This window comes from Dendrobates tinctorius, unplaced genomic scaffold (genome assembly GCF_039654945.1).
Source record: "Dendrobates tinctorius isolate UK_male_01 unplaced genomic scaffold, ASM3965494v1 ptg000111l, whole genome shotgun sequence".
In the NCBI taxonomy this organism is placed as follows: domain Eukaryota; kingdom Metazoa; phylum Chordata; class Amphibia; order Anura; family Dendrobatidae; genus Dendrobates; species Dendrobates tinctorius.
The window spans coordinates 11,113,600-11,131,041 of NW_027361779.1; the positions used below are offsets into that span (position 1 = coordinate 11,113,600).

Consider the following 17,442-nt stretch of genomic DNA (forward strand, 5'->3'; position numbering starts at 1 on the left):
GGGTGATAATGAGGGGCTGTGTGGGGAATGGGGGGTCATCCCCCATTCCCACACAGACCCTCATTGTGCCCCTTCTCCACAAAGCCCATCATCGTGCCGTTAAGTCCACAACGCCCCACACTGAGTCCTGAATCCCATCTGTACACGGATCCATAGTATTTCCCTCATGTCCTTTCCAGCTGCCTCCCGCCATCGCGTCTTCACTGCACCCCTTCCGATGACATCATACCTGAATAAACTCCGTCCCAGTCGTCTACCCTGACGTATCTGCAGGACTCCACGCCGCACTGAGGAGCTTCCTATGTTGCGGCCAGCAGGGGTCGCTGTGACCACCATTTCTCTGTGGCGCCGGTGCCCGCCTCTCCTCCACCTCTCACTGCTGATCACTTCCGCTCTCCAGGGCCTCGGCGCCATATTGTCTGGCAGGAGAGCTCGGCCGCCATAGACGGATTCGGTGCTGTAGAAGAGGGCCGGTAAACACGCGCGGGGTCTGTCTGATTAACCTCTGATTTACCTTAGGCGTTTCGCGTAGATTGCATGTAGTGAATGGCGGGCAGGACGCAGCTCTCGGGATTCTCGGCGGTGATGGGGCCTAGCACGCAGGCGCGGGAGGCTGGGCTGGTGCAGAGCATATATGGCCGCCGCTCTCCCTTCCCTGTGTGCAGGGGTGAGAGGAGTACTAATGGCTGCAGTGGCTGACAGGGCACATGGGCAGCGCTGCCGTAGGCATCATCTGCCCCCGGGGTGGGCTCGCGGGTGCCACGATCAGATTCCCACCATGACGATTCCCATGACGTGACCAGCACGGTCACGTCCATGGTGGGAATCTGCTCCCGGATCAGGCTCGGATGTGTATGGGGCGACATATGGGGAATGTCAGAATGAACTCTTAGTTACCCATTGTGGGATATTGAAATGGCTGGCATCTGGGCATGGTTACAGCACTACCTGAAAGGGATCCTGTGGCCAGGTCCTGTGCTCCCTTACTGCACACTGGTATGCTGGCACCAAGAGACCTGTTCTAGTCAGTGTGGTGCGATGGGCGTCTGGGCCTGATCTGACGCCTCCTTGCTTACGATCGCTGTAGCGCTCTCTTTACCTATGGTTCATCAGCGCTGTATGGCCGGGCAGAGAGAAGGGCAGAATGGGGGACACTGTGGATGACTTAGGACGTGGCATCCACATAAAGCAGGGAAGGAGGGCGGCAATCATAAGAGAGGGTCGCTGTATATAGACCTGAGATGTGTTTTTTCTTGTGTCCTTCAGAACGGATGGGGGACATACATACAACATAATAGATGTTTAAAGATGCTGGCTGTACGCTGTATGGGGGAAAACCTGGCGACAGGATCCCTTTAAAGGGAACTTGTGACACAATTCATGCTCCGCAAATCATTAGCTGCATGAATCAGTCTGGTTTCACAATTGCACCTAGGTATATTTTTCTTTGTAAGATTCCAGAGAGAGAGCACTTCTAGGAGCCGGCCTGTGACCATAGGGAAACACCTGACTAGTTTGATGCGGCCCCCTGGCTTCTTCCATGTGATTGACAGGTCTCACTCTATATACACTTGTGAGAGATGTCAGTCAGCTGGGGTGTAGAAATGCCAACCTGGGGGGCACACCAAACTGGAGACCTCTCCCTATAGTCCCCAGCTGGCTTTCAAACTCTTTTCTTAAGAGAAACGTACCTGTCTGCAAATCACAGCCAGGCTCTCATTCATGCCTATGGTTGGGTAGCATGAATTTAGTCACAGGGTCACTTAAAGATATTCATGACCCATCCTAAAGGTACTGTCACACTTAGCGATGCACCAGCGATCCCGACCAGCGATATGACGCGGTCAGGATCGCTGGTGCATCGCTAAGTGGTCGCTAGTGAGCTGCCACACAGGCAGATCTCACCAACGACATAGCAGGGGTCAGGGGTCGCTACTTACCTGTCACACCAGGCGATCCTGACGTCCTCCCACCCGCATCCACGCGTTGCTCATCTCTCCACAGCAGGAAGCTGACGACAAGAAACGGTCCAGGACGTTCTTGCACGATCAGCGATAACCAGCGGGGGAGCGGTCGGAGGTAAGTATCACACATAGCGATATCGCTTAGTGTGACAGACCCTTAAGGATATGTCCTCCTTATTAAATCAGTACGGTCCAGCACCCCCACTGATAAGCCAACAACAGCTGAATGTAACAGTGAGTGAAGCAGCAACACCACATCTCATTCACTTTATAGGTTACTTCACATTAGCTCCTAATCACTTCAATAGGAGCTCATTTCTAATATCTGCGAACACTCCCTAAATACAAAATGAACCAAGCTGGTAACACAGAATCTTTTCATTAAAACCCCCCTAGCAAAACTAGAAAATACAGGAAAAAAATAACCCCCTTTAAAAATAAATAAAATAAACATGTCCTTAAATGTCCAATATGCCAAAATTATAAAATTAATATGTATGGTAAAAACCCATAAATAAAAAAAACGAAACTGCAGAATTGCATTTTTATTCTGTTGCCAAAGAATAGGTAGTGATCAGAAAAACACATGTACCCCAACACTTTACTGCACTTTAATAATTTTTTTCCCAATTTTTCACTACATTGAATGATAAAATGAATGGTGTCATTCTAAACTACAGCTCAGCCCTCAAAAATAAACCCTCATAAGGCTATGTTAAAGGAAAAATCATAAAGGTATATGTCTTGGAACAGGGGGAGGAAAAAAGAAAATGAGGGGGAAGAGGTTAAAGATAACCTGGCTGTGAAAAAGTGCTGTTAACCTGCAGGTAATAGTGCTCTGAAGCCGTGCAGTCCTCGCACTGAAGGCTCGGCTGCCAGGAGAAAATTAACTTTATTCCTCCCGGCAGCCTTGGGTTTTCAGTCGTAGAAGTTCCGCTTCAGTCACTGCTCAGTGCATAGTGAGCGGCAGCTGACACCACGCCCCTGCAGTGACTGACAGCCAGTGCATCAGTGCAAAGCCAGCTGTCAGGGCATGGTTATAGCCGCAGCTCACTATGTTCTGAACCATGACTGAAAGCTTTAAAGGGAACCTGTCACTTCGTTTTTCAGCTATCAGCTGCGGCCACGGTCTTTCAGGGCTTATCTACAGCATTCTATAATGCTGTAGTTAAGCCCCCGATGTAACCTGAAAGAGAAGAAAAGCATGTTTTATTATGCTCACCAGGGGGGACCGGTCCGGTCTGATAGGTGTTGCAGGTCCAGGTGCGGCAACTCCCATCTTCATGCGATGTCGTCAGCTTCCTTGCTTCGTGTCGCAGCTCCTGCGCAGGTGTTGAGAGCAGAGTAGAGTACTGCAGTGCTCAGGCACTGGACCTCTCTGACCCTTCTCGGCGCCTGCGCACTGCAGTACTTGGCTCTGCCCTCAACAGGGGAGATCAGTACACCTGCGCAGAAGCCGCGACACGAAGCAAGGAAGATGACGACATCGCATGAAGATGGAAGTTGCCGGACCCGGACCTGCGACACCAATCAGACGGGACCGCCTCCGGGTGAGTATAATAAAACTTGTTTTTCTTCTTTTTCAGGTTAGATGGGGGGGGTTTATCTACAGCATTACAGAATGCTGTAGATAAGCCCCGAAAGGCAGTGGCCGCATCTCATAGCTGAAAAACGAGGTGACTGGTTCCCTTTAACTGCTAGACTTTTAGTGTAGTGGCAGCATGGCTTCAGGGTACGAGTAACCTCTAGATTAGCCCTCTATATGCAGGTTAAAAGCATTTTTTCACATGACAGGTTCCCTTTAAGCTTTATCTATATTCCAGGAATTCAAACAAGTACAGAAGGGGTTGTATCCTGAAGGCAAATCTTGGTCATATGCCTCTAATTTGCATCCCCCTCCATGAGCAAAAATGGAGAGGTCTGATTTACGTAGGCGGTTTATGTAACTGACATCTATGGCACTACCTATGCCCGACAGGGGCTCCCATTTAAAAATGTCTGTAATGGGACTCTGTAGACTCACCATAGTTTTCTAATTAACCCCTTTATGTCCAATGATGGACATAGCATGTCATGAGCAGGCTTCAGTTCCCGCACCATGACGTGCTATGCCCGTCACGACTTTGAGCTGTCACTGCATGAAAACACGCAGTGACAGTTCAGTGCCGACAGCTGAGTGGCGCAGAGAGACACAATGTCTGTCCCCGCTCTCAGGGCACTGTGATCAGTCAGTCTGCTCCTGCACTGACAACCAGGAGCGGTGGCGAGCGATCGCAACATTCAGGGGGCAGACAGAGATGGGAGCTCCCTCTTCCTTCAGATTGGCACCCACGCGACATCGTTGCCATGATGACCCACTGGTCACCACGCTACGGAAAGCTGTTTAGACTATAGTAAAGTTGTGGTCTAAGGAGCTTTCTGCACAGGTATAATGCACTGCAATGCTGATTCATTGCAAAGGCATTATACTTGTGGAAAAAGTGAAAGTCCCGTAGAGGGACTACGTAAAAAGTTTAAAAATATTACAAAAAAAATTTGTAAAAATATTGCACTAATCCACATTTTTATGTAAAAAAAAAAATACACATTTGGTATTGCCGCGTCCAGAACGACCTGATCTATAAATGGGTTACACTAGCTAACCCCTTCACCGTACACCGAACACCGTAAAAAAAAAAGTGAGGAAAACTATGCTTTTTCATCATGCCTCTAGAAAAGAGTGGAATAAAACACGATCAAACTGATGAATGTAAATAAATATGGTATCGCGGAAAAAGTAGTCTTGTCCCACAAAAATAAATCCGCTTATCAGCTTGCCGAAAAATAAGTTGCAGCGCTCAGAGATGCAAAAATATTTTTATTTGTACAAGTCTTTATGTAAAAGAGCAAAAACATAAAAAAACCCATAAATGTGGTATAGCTTTAGTCGTACTGACCCGAAGAGTAAAGCTGCCTTATCACTTTTACCACATGCCAAACTGCATAAGCATTCCCCCCCTCTTCAAAGCAAAAACCCCAAAACAATTGCTGGATTTTGTTCTTTCTGCCTCCCAAAAATCTGAATAGAACGATCAAAAAATGTCATGTGGCCAAAAATGGTATCAATAAAAATGTCAACTCGTCCCGAAAAAAACAAGCCCTCAAGTGACTTAGCAGAAATATCACTTATACCGCATCACAAATGGCGTTAAAAAAAAAAAAATCACCTGTTGATTTGTTCATTCTGCCTCCTAAAGATCGCAGTAAGGCTTGGCACACATTTATCCTGCGCTCTAGTCTGAGCGTTTACACCAGGCTTTCTGTGTAAATCTCTGAAATACGTGATTGAGATGGAACTCCCGGTGGAAGATACGTTGGACGCTATCTGACCTGTGATCTGGCGGTGTACGTCTTGTTAGGTGTGCATAAAAGAGCTGTCCGCCACAGTTTTGTGCACTTCTGAAAAGGACAACGCTGAACAGAGGCCAGATGGAGTCCAAAGTAGCTATGGTGCCTCATTATAGTGAATGGCCCCACTTGGGGTTTCACCGTCACTTGGATATTTATATGGAAACCGCGATGTAAATGTTCAGCGTAGAGCGCCGGAAAAATGTGATCCCAAATGTTAAGTAAAATGTTCCCAACAAAAGCTTCTATTCAGTCCACAAAAAAGTCCCCCCCCCCCTCTGGTCCATTATCTGTCAATGGAAATATAGGGGTCTTCCACATTACTGGTAGAACAAAGGCTCTGGAAAAGTGCTATGGCTCCTCGCCCCCCAAATAAAATCCAGCGAATTCTTTGCTCCCAAATTGAAATGCCTCTCTCGCTTCCTAGTCCCACAGTGTGCCTAAACCACATTTAGTGTCCTCGTGTTTGTCGGGTATAATTTCCAAAATGTGGTCACTTGAGGGGGTATTCTTTTCTTCTAGCACTTAGGGCAGTGTTTCTCAACTCCAGTCCTCAAGACCCACCAACAGGTCATGTTTTCAGGATTTCCTTAGTATTGCACAGGTGATGGAATTAATGCTTGAGCAGGTGTTGAAATCACCTGTGCAATGCTAAGGATATCCTGAAAACTTGACCTGTTGGTGGGTCTTGAGGACCGGAGTTGAGAAACTGACTTAGGGGCTCTGTATATGAAGTCCGCAATCTATTCTAGGAAAATCTACATTCCAGGTGGCAAATAGTGCTCCACCCCTCCTGAGTCTCGCCGTGTGGCTAAGCAGTACTGTGCAGCCACATTTGTATTTACATGTTCAGCAGAAATTGTGGGACAAATTTTGTTGTCATTTTTACCCATTTCCCAGTGTGAAAATGTAAATACTGGGGCTAAAACAAAATTTTTGTGATAAAAATGTAATTTTTATTCACTGCCCAATGGTATAAAATTCTGTGACCTATGGTGTCAATATGATTAGTGCAACCCTAGATAAATTGAGAGGTGTAATTTGTAAAATGGGGTCACTTATGGGGGGTTCTGCTGTTCTGGCATCTCAGGCATCGTGTTGTCATGATGGAAGTGCACAGAGAGCCCACTCCCTGTGCGATGCCCCTCTATGTCGCTGTCACTACTGACAACGGCATCAGAGGAGTTAAATGCCCGAGATCAGTGGTAGCACCGATTGTTGGTGTTGTGGCAGGGTGTCAGCTGTCACATACAACTGACACCTGCACCCGATCAGCATGAGGCTGCGCGAATGGTGCGTCATACTAGTATTGCTGTTTGTGGGAACGTAGTCGGGATGGGGTTAAATAAAAAAAAATCTACATGTTTGGTATTTGCACACTTGTGCTGGAGAATCATATTGCCAAGTCAGTTTTACCGTACAGTGAACATGGTAAATAGAAAGTAAAAAAAAAAGAATAATGAAATGGCCCTTTCTTTTTGCAATTTCACCGCACTTGTTTTTTTTTCCTGCTTTCCAGTACACTATGTGGAAGAATTAATGGTGTCATTAAAAAGTACAACTTGTCACGCAAAAATCCAGCCATCGTGCTGCTATATTGACAGAAAAGTAAAATAGTTATGTCTCTTGGAAGAAGGGAAGGAAAAAATGGAAAATGGCATGAAGGGGGTAAAGACTATTTGGGAATGTCCATAGTTGCTTCGTTTTAGGACAACGATAAACATAGATGAAGCTGTCCTTTAAACCTTCCGTAATGACTGCAGTATGTTTAGTTCATATTCCCACTGTTTTCCAATATTATTAGCAATATGACTTTTTTTTTTCTCCTGCAGGCGGTGATTTGCGAACTACGTGGCAGGCATGTGGGATCAAGGCGGACAGCCTTGGCAACAATGGCCATTAAATCAACAACAATGGATGGAATCCTTTCAGCACCAGCAAGACCCAAGTAAGATTTTTATGACGTTTGCTTTGTGTTAGTATGCTTACATCTACAGCTTGTTTATTTACCTTAGTTAGACCAGTTTTCCCATTTTTTATTAAATCCATCATTTACTGCTATGACCTGATTTCTGGTAGAGGGTGGGTGTATTTTCTTCCATATTTAAGTGGCTTCTCCCACATCTCTCGCCTGTAGTTCAGTCTCTGCAGGAGTTACCTCATCAGACACTAATATCCTCTCTGTGTCCATCAGCCATGTTCGCCCGCAGTCTTTTACTTTGATTTGCCTGCTCTTGGCTATAGAGACTGCACCGTACTGCTTGTTTGTATCTGGACGCATAATTATTAGTCATTTCTTTGTTGTATCTACTAAACTGCACCAAAAAGTGTCAAAAAGGGTTCAGTGGAAAAATAAAGTACTTTCTGGCGCCTTCAGTCAGGAGCTATAACAGGGATCTTGTGCTATGGTCTGTGACTTCTATTTCCGCGGAGTCAGAGCTTCCATCTGTAAACAACCCTTAAGCTGGAGTCACACATAGCAATCTCGCTAGCGAGATCGCTGCTGAGTCACAACTTTTGTGACGTAACAGCGATCTCACCAGCAAGATCGCTCTGTGTGACAGCGATCAGCGAGTGGCCCCCCTGCCGGGATCGCTGTAAGAAACCTCTGGACATTTTTTTTTGGTCGCTGGGCTCCCGCTGGCCAGCACGCATCGCTGCGTGTGACAGGCGGGAGACCAGCGATCAGCTGTAAAAAAATGGATTTAAAATAAAAAATATTGTTATTCTCACCTTCCAACGTCCCACGCAGCATTCCTCTCTCCACGCTCCGGTCCCAGTGATCCTTTGCACGAATGACCGCGAGATCGTGACTCTCACGGTCATACTCGCAAAGGATTACTGGGACCGGAGCGTGGAGAGAGGTAGGCTGCGCGGGACGTCGGAAGGTGAGAATAACAATATTTTTTATTTTAATTCTATTTTTTACAGGGATGGCAAGCGATGCCGGGCGTTCGGCATCGCTGTGCTGATCGCTGGTGAAGCTGTCTGTGTGACATCTCACCAGCGATCACATAGCGACTTACCAGCGAACCTGACACCTTGATATCGGTGTCGGTATCGCTGGTAAGTCGCTATGTGTGACTCCAGCTTTAGTCTATAGGAACTTACTTCATGTGATTTCAGAGGCTGGCCAGTGTGTCGAATACTGATACCTGACTATGATGACTCACAGCACGTTTAACTGAACACTTCTTTTACTTCTTATAAACCTAAGGTCAGATTGATTGGGCAGCATTAGCCCAGGCATGGATTGCGCAACGTGAGACAACAGGGCAAGGGGTGACAGAGCAGCAACCAATGATTCCCAATGGACAAGATCTGCCCCCAGTTCCACAAATAGACCCTGCTCCCAACAATCATAATTTTCAAAGTGATCCCAATTTTAATCAGATGTGGCAACCAGGTAAGTCATGTTGGTCTAACATTACTACTACCTTTCTACTTTATAGCCAATAAGCTGTCTTAATTAAAAGGGGTTCTCCAGGCTTTCTGTGTAATTTGTGTGCATCTAGGATGCAGAATGCTTACAGTTTGTAATATACTCCCTGTCAGCATTCTGCATGGTGTCCTAGGTATCAAATCTAGTTATGTGAGCAGCTCACTCACCAACTAGAGGTTTCCTGTGTGGCAGAGACTGGTCGAAACCACCCCTAGTCTGTGCCAGACTCTTCTGCTCTAGCCTTCCTATGTAGTACATAGTGCAAGGCAGCAGGGGAATGACTGATCGGACTAACCAGGATGGAAAAGGCTTCTACATAGGTGAGTATATAATGTATTGTGTACATGCATCCCTCCGCATTCCCTTCCGCATCCATCCCTAAGCTACTGTTATACATTTTTCTAAATCAGGAAAGTAAGCCTTCAGAGAGAAAAGCTTTTATTTCCCTAAAATGTTTCCAGTAACTAAATTGCTCCCTTTATAAGCAAGAACAATATAGATAGTAGAGGGAAATCCTCCATCTGATGCCTGCTGTTCCCATGTGTCAGCTGTGCTTCATGTAATATTAACCCTTTTGTATTCCGTATTACACCATATAATTAGATATGAAAATGTCCCTGTTCTTGGTTCTGTGTAGAATGGGGAGGCATGCATCACCAGCCACCACCTCACCACCCTCCCCCAGAGCAACCGTGGATCCCTCCAGCACCTGCACCAATGGATATTGTTCCACCATCTGAAGACAGTAACAGCCAGGATAGTGGAGATTTTACCAACGACAACAGGCACATGTTTAACCAAAACAATCATGGCTTCAGTGGGCCACAAGAAAACTTTCCCATGGCGGCAGTCAATCAGTACGATTACCAGGTAAAGTTATTTGAATTTGTATTCTACTTCTGTTTTACTTTTTTCTTAAGCGATTTGTCATATTACCTTGAGTTGTAACTGTATTCTGTATTTTTTCTTTTTTTTAAAGCACGGTTCTGGAGGCTATGGTCCTCCTCAAGGCAGCTTTCACCCTCCATATTGGCAGCAAGGACCATCTGGACCTCCAGGACCACCTGAGCATTCTACTAGTAAAAGAGAAAGGCCGCCTTTCAGGGAAAGGCAACGTTCACCTATACCAATTCCCCCAAAACAAGAGCCTCTGCAGATAGGTATATGTGATTGTTTTAGCCTTCCCTTTCCCCCAGCAATCCACTGCTGATGCTCTGGCATTCAATGAACATCTGCAATGGTCTCTTAATATTGGCATCAGAGCTCAGTGATTGGTGTCATGGTGCTTGCAGAATAGCGCGTCAACTCTGTACCCAGTGGTTGAATGCCGTGGTCACATGCTGGGAACGTCACAGGCTCAGGACCTAGTCAGTACGTAGGTGATTCTTATTCCATCAGTGACTAAGAATGATGTGTGGAATTCTTATAAACATGGATGGTGTGTGTTTTCAAAGGGGCAAAACTTGGATACTGTAGATATTATCCTGTGTGTGTGTGTATCTGATTGGTTAATATAAACGTACAGGGTAAGATTCCGCTGATTTCGTGATTGAAAAGGCCTTAAACTTATAATTACAGATCTCCACTTTTGCTGGATTTTCCAGATAAAGGGACTATCCCAGAATCTGTTATTTTTTTTTCAAGCTAAATGTACCAGTAGTCTAATAACCTCTGTAATGTAATCCGTCCATGGCTTCAGATACACACTGGATAATTTCTTGTATGGCAACAGATCCTGCAAAATTCTGTTTCTGTGCTCAATGTGAAGTGGGAAGTCCTTCAGTGCTGCCATGTGACCACTGCAAACTGCATATCCCACAACCACCTCCTTCTCCAGGTGCTCTGCCCCACGCACTGTAACATTAGCCACTTCTCTCTGCTAGTGGCCACGGAGCAGAGCTGATAAGAGGACACATGGTGCGGTATTAATAAATGTAATTCTTGTCTGTCCCTACCACGCTGTGTAAAGGTTTCTAATCCTCCAATTCTATGTCTTTATTACTCATAGCAACCAGTCCCAGTGCAGATTTCATGTCACTAGAGTTGTTTAAAAAAAATGAAAGCTGAGCTCTAATTGTTCACTGTCGGCAAGAAGGATATCCGAATATTGTTATCGGAGAGAAGGGGAGCTCTTCCTCCTTTGACAGTAGTGGGCGCACATTTGCCCAGGTCCACTTTTTGCAGTGAAGATGTTTCCTGTGACGAAGCTGCACAGGCAGCGATATGAGTGGGGCTTCCCACACATCATTAATCCCTGGACTGACCATGGCATCCTTTGACTGCACGATCTGAGGTCTTGACGGTGATTTGCTTGCCGTAGACCCATGACTTCTACACGGTCTCTCTGATCAGCCACTGGATCTCTCCAGCTCAACTTCTTAAATGAATACTTCGCTACATGCTTCTTTTCATCTTTGCCCTTCTCTGTGGTCTATTTGACACGACTGATATTTCTCAAGCATATGCAAGTGCTGTAGGGGGTTTGCCTACTGGGTCCCTTTTTTTTATTATACTGGGTTTTTAGACCAATCTTGGGAACGCCCGATTTTGGCTGTTATTTATACATTTGTGCCTCTAGGTTGTTTGTATGATTATTTCGCCTAGACTTGTCTGGAGGCTTTGGTTGATGTCCTTTGATTGTCCCATCTATTTCTTTATATATTCTGTCAGTCAGGCCCAAGTGAATACATGGATTTTGTATTGTTGTGTTCATGTTTTAAAATGTTTTTACTCAGTGTGTGTTTTGTTTTGATGTCCATAAAATTTTGGTATTTACTCTTATCCATTGGTTGTGCGCACCTTATATCGGAGGTCTATCTCTTTCCCTTGTTTATTTCCATTTCTAGTGCAGCACCCTTTTTTCTATTACTTATATATACATTGACCCTTAGGCTCATTTAGTGGTGCACCCTTTTTTCCATATTTAGCAGGAAAAATAGAAGGTATCTACTGAGCATGTGTGACCTGTCATGAAAGCACTACAAGATGGAACCAGATAGGAGGAACCTCCGCTGTGAGCATGAGTACTTTTGGAAACTCCATTTGACAGCCTTAGGCTAGTTTCACACTAGCGTTTTGAGGCGCAGCGTACGCTTGCCGTGAAGCTCCGCCCCCTGCCGCGCCTCCTCCGATCACCTCTGCCTATGGGCGCATGACACTTGCGTACCCTCTCTTTAGCATTGGGTACGCAGGCCGTACACAGGTATTCTTTTGCCGGCGCATGCGTCCTTTTGACAGTGCGCCGACCTGCGCCATACGCATCGTGTTGTATTTTGGTGAGGCCGGCGCACCGTCAAAGGGACGCATGCGCTGGCTAAAGCATACCTGCGCACGGCCTGCATACCCAATGCTAAAGATAGAGTACGCAGGTCACATGCAGCGTCATGCGCCCATAGGCGGAGCTGACCGGATGAAGCGCGGCAGGTGGCGGAGCTTCACGGCAAGCGTGCGCTGCGCCTCAAAACGCTAGTGTGAAACTAGCCTTAGTTATTTTAGATTTCTAAGCCTCCAAACTCTGATATTGGGGGGACTAACATGTAAATCTTTTCATTGCAGACGCGGTTAAACGTAGGACTTTGCCTGCATGGATTCGTGAGGGTTTAGAGAAGATGGAAAGAGAAAAGCAGAAGAAGTTGGAACGTGAGAGAATGGAACAGCAGCGCTCCCAAATGAAAAAGGAAATAAAGGAGCAAGAAACTGAGGAGGGGGATGATGGTCCACGTTTGCCGCAAAAAAGCAAGTTTGTAAGTAGGACCAATTGCTGACCATGCAAAATTCATCTGATTAGGTCTTCTGTTAAACATAATTGACAAATCTGGTTGCACCTATTAACCCCTTAATGTCCAATGACTGACACAGTCCGTCACCAGACATCTCCCCTGCTTTGATGAGGGCTCTGGCGCTGAACCCGCATCAAAACCGGGACATGTCAGCTGTTTTGAACAGCTGACATGTGCCCGTAATAGGCGCGAGCGGAATCGCCGTCCGCCCGCGCCTATTAACTAGTTAAATCCCGCTGTCAAAGCTGACAGCGGGCATTTAAATAGCACTTCCGGCCGGCCGGGCCGGAAGTGAGCTCATCGCCGACCCCCGTCACGTGATCGGGGATCGGCGTCATGTTTCCTGGACAACCAGAGGTCTCATAGAGACCTCTATGGTTGTTCCAGGCTGATGGCTTTCAGCGCCGCCGGGTGGTTGGCGCTGAAAGCACAGGAGTAAATCTGCTACATATGGGCGATCTGCTCATCGCCCATATGTAGCAGAGCCGATCGAGTTGTGCATGCTTCAAGCCTCCTATGGAGGCTATTGAAGCATGCCAAAAGTAAAAAAAAAAAAAAAAAAGTTTAAAAATAAAAAAAACCTAAAAGTTCAAATCACCCCCCTTTCGCCCCAATCAAAATAAAACAGTAAAAAAAAAAATCCCACATACACATATTAGGTATCATTGCGTTCAGAATCGCCTGATCTAGCAATAAAAAAAAGCATTAACCCGATCGCTAAACTGCGTAGCAAGAAAAAAAGTCAAAACCCCAGAACTACCTTTTTTTGATCTCTGTGACAATGCATTAAAGTGCAATAACGGGCGATCAAAAGAACATGCTTGCATAAAAATGGTATCATTAAAAATGTCAGCTCGGCACGCAAAAAATAAGCCCTCACCCGACCCCAGATCACGAAAAATGGAGACGCTACGGGTCTCAGAAAATGGTGTTGGGTTTTTTTTTTAGCAAACTTTGGAATTTTTTTTCACCACTTAGATAAAAAAGAACCTAGACATTTTTGGTGTCTATGAACTCGTAATGACCTGGCGAATCATAATGGTGGGTCAGTTTTAGCATTTAGTCTACCTAGCAAAAAAAGCCAAACAAAAAACAAGTGTGGGATTGCACTTTTTTTGCAATTTCACCGCACTTGAAATTTTTTTCCCGTTTTGTAGTACACGACATGGTAAAATCAATGGTGTTGTTCGTGCAACTCGTCCCGCAAAAAATAAGCCCTCACATGGCCATATTGACAGAAAAATAAAAAAGTTATGGCTCTGGGAAGAAAGGGAGCGAAAAAGGAAAATAACCCCGGTCGTTAAGGGGTTAAATAGAGTTTTCAATTTACACTATTATACAGAGATTGCTTATGTAAACTTATTTTGTTTGTTTGTTTGTTTTTTTGTTTTAGGACAGCGATGAAGAGGAGGAAGATGATGATGATGATGGGGATGATAATAATGATGATGAGGAAGATGATGAACGTGAAGAGGACAAAGTTAGTCCAAAACCCAGCCGCAGTCCTTCTCCACCATTGGAGGAAGAGAATAGCGAGCCAGAAATAACTGAAGAGGAGAGGGCATTTCAAATGGTGGGTTATATATTAGTTGTGCAATAGCCACATAAGGAACAAATATTTTGTATTGATGCTGCTGTCACAATTTTGAAGGGAATGGGAACTGGCCTCATGTCATCGATACTGTGCCTGTTTTCAGTGCAGACTTCATGCAAGCTTCACATGTCCGTTCTCTCTGTGCTTAGGGGGTGATTTGTAGCAGATTACCCCATATAGGGACCAGACTATTTTTAGTTTTTGCACTTCAGTTTTTCACTCTCCTCCCGGAGAGACAAACATAAACATTTATAGTTGCATGAAAGCTTGTTTGTTTGTTTTTTTGTTTTGTTTTTTTACAAAACAGTGTGTAGTTTTGAGTGACGCCATTCATTTTAACATTCAGTCCATTGGAAAATGGGGGGAAAAAATCCCAAGTGTGGTGAAAGTGGGGAAAAAAAATGAAATTCCGCCATGGTTTTGTTTTTACGGCTCAAATTCTTAGGTAAAATCGGCTCTCAAATGTGATTTGCCGAGTCAGTATGATTGCTGTGATGCCAAACTTGCATTTGTAGAAAAAAAAATTGCCATTTTCCAAGACCCGGAATGTTTTTATTTTTCTGTCAATTGTGCTACGGAAAGTGTTGTTTTTTAGGTGGCGAGCTGCCTGGTTTATTCATGCCAATTTGGGCTACAGCTGACATTTTGATTGCTTCTCCTTAAAGAAGTGCAATGTCCACAAAACTGAGATTCTGATGTTTTGAATTTTTGTTATGGCTTTTACAGTATTGGTTAATTAGTGTTAATATCACATACATCCGGAGTAAATGAGAGCAGCCGCTCTGACTACCCCGGGTGCATGTGATTTGTCCGAAGCCAGTGCTGATTGGTGTAACAATGTGACACAATCCCCGGGAGAGCCAGTGCCAACAATACTGGACGTGCATATGAGGCCACGTTCACACATTCAGTATTTGGTGAGTTTTTTACCTCCAGTATATGTAAGCCAAAACCAGGAGTGGGTGAGAAATCCAGAAGTGGTGACATGTTTCTAATATACTTCTCCTCTCATTGTTCCACTCCTGATTTTGGCTTTCATATACTGAGGTAAAAAAAAACTGACCTAAGTGTTATTTTACAAAGGACAACCGCTTTTAATAGCAGTGATCAGAGTATAGCTCCAGTCACTGCTGTTAAAGGGAACCTGTCATGTCCTTTCTTGCTATTTAACTGCCCCCAATGTCTATTTGATGATGCTCATTACATCACTAATATGTTTTTCTCAAGAAAAACATTCCAGTACTTATTACAAAAATTACTTTTTATACGTTGATTGCTCGACATAACTCCTGTTTTTGTAATAGGGGTGGGATCTCTAGCTCTTCAGTCAAATGCCTTTTTTAATTCTCCACACTGATCACATCAGCATTCCTTCGCTTCACTGCTCCCTGCATCCCTGAAATGCAAATCCATGCAGATCCTGCCATGACTCTGCTTCATATTCTATGTGCACATGCTCCAGAGCTTCGGAGAGTCAGTGTGCATCATTGTGACTCAGCTTTCCAGGCATGCGCACTGTATCTGGGTGTACGTCCCAGCTTCATATCGTATGTGTGAATGCTCCATAGGCGCTGAGTCAGTGCACATCATTGTGACTCTGAGCTGCTCTGGAGCATGTGCACTTTATCTCTCATTAGATCAGCAGTGGCCACTAAACAATTTACTGAACTGTCTTATTCCCCTCCGTACATTGCTTACATCTTGGCCAGAACAGATATCTGCTGATCAGATTCCCTACTGTGTCTAGGTTATTCATATAGTCATCCTGGACAACCCCTTTAAGGTATTTAGAGCTATAGGGGACCAAACCTAATGATGATGAAATTGTAACCGCCTAAATCTTGTTTCTTTGCCGACTAGATGGTGATGACAAAAACGCTGCTAACGGAGATTCTTTTAGATGTCACAAACGAAGAAATTTACAATGTGGCTAGAGAGACTCATCGTAAAGCAACTAAAGGTAGATGTTCCGGTTGTCTCCTGAATGCATGGCTGCTTATTTAGTGTAACGTGGATGAGTGAGGCTTTCGGTTACTTGTACCTCAAAAGCAGAACACATAAATGTAGCAAACCCTAATCCAGATATTTCTGTCTCCACGTAAAGATTTTGTGTAGTGAATTATATTTCAAAAGTGAGATCTAGAAATTACTTGTTCCAATACACGAATATAAGTGAAAATCCAGAAGTGTCGGTCTCACATTTTGCTATGTGAAATATTCCCTTTCTGTATCAAAAGCCCCATATGTGTGTTATATTTTAGATTTTATTCCCCCCCCCCCCATATCTCCTATTCATGTGGCTGTTTTGCAAAGAAAGACTGCATGTTTTCTAATGGATTTTGTATTTTAACCTTTCTTCTCTCCCCCCCAAATAGCAGCACTAGTAATAAATTTTGCATAGAAGCTCATGACTTTGCAGTCGTGGCTATGTGTGTTAACATGTTGTTCCTGTTGTTGATGTGATACAAAGCTCCTGCAAGGCAGCTGGCACAGTCCAGTGCACTGGCTTCCCTTTCTGGACTCGGTAAGTACGTTTCACTGCTCACGGAGGGGTATGGGTTAGTTAAGGTATCTAGTGTGCATGGTCCGAAATAAAACGTGTCCAGTATATTCCGTGGCATAGAAGACTGCTATAATTCTATGCGTTTTCAGTAGCTGATTGGAGAAGTCATTATATCTATACAATGACAGATCTGGAAGTTTGTGATTCCTTAATGAGCAGTTCCTCCTATATCAGTGTCACGTTGTATACAACATGCTGGATATGTTTTGTTGCATACGAAAAAAAAAAAGTATTGTTGCAAATGACATAAGTTTTGTCTCTCAAATGTTAGTTTTTGTTTAATATTTGTCGTCAAAAGCATCACTTTTTTTGTAAATGCTGGATACTAGTTTAAAAAAAAAAAGCAATAGTTATTTTACCGATCCCTCAGTGCTCAGGTTCTGATGCTGCCTGGTCTCCGCTTCTGCAGCAATGACTTCCCGGCACCGGGACGTGTGACTGTTGCAGCCAGTTACTGCTTGTAGTGGATCAGTGAGGTGGCAGTAAATGGAGACCGGCAGAAGATCGGTGAGGTTAATATTGTTTTTTTTATAGCTTATTTTCAAAGCTCTGGTTTAGGTAGCCATTCCTATAGACCGTGTATAACAAATTGCTATTTATGTGAAATTGTTTAAGGCATTTAGTCCACATTAAATAGTTTCCAAAATCAAAGTTTTGATGACTTTAGCTGGATATCACAATTTATATCCGTTATAAAGATAGCCATATAAATT

At 44.5% G+C, this 17,442-nt stretch overlaps 1 protein-coding gene across 2 annotated transcripts in view; it reads left to right on the top strand.

The window, feature by feature from the left end:
* The first annotated feature begins 323 nt into the window (after nucleotides 1-323).
* Nucleotides 324-17,442, top strand: part of PNISR (PNN interacting serine and arginine rich protein) — a 29,946-nt gene continuing 12,827 nt past the window's right edge. The window contains exons 1-9 of one of the 2 annotated variants that reach the window (XM_073589512.1): nucleotides 324-473; nucleotides 7,184-7,299; nucleotides 8,569-8,757; nucleotides 9,431-9,663; nucleotides 9,773-9,953; nucleotides 12,349-12,536; nucleotides 13,966-14,145; nucleotides 16,027-16,126; nucleotides 16,637-16,690. In XM_073589512.1, coding sequence (XP_073445613.1) covers nucleotides 7,212-7,299; nucleotides 8,569-8,757; nucleotides 9,431-9,663; nucleotides 9,773-9,953; nucleotides 12,349-12,536; nucleotides 13,966-14,145; nucleotides 16,027-16,126; nucleotides 16,637-16,690 — 1,213 coding nt within the window. In that variant the 5' untranslated portion in view covers nucleotides 324-473; nucleotides 7,184-7,211. Of the gene's footprint in view, nucleotides 489-7,183; nucleotides 7,300-8,568; nucleotides 8,758-9,430; nucleotides 9,664-9,772; nucleotides 9,954-12,348; nucleotides 12,537-13,965; nucleotides 14,146-16,026; nucleotides 16,127-16,636; nucleotides 16,691-17,442 lie in introns of both variants that reach the window. The other variant, XM_073589511.1, reaches the window with a different exon arrangement.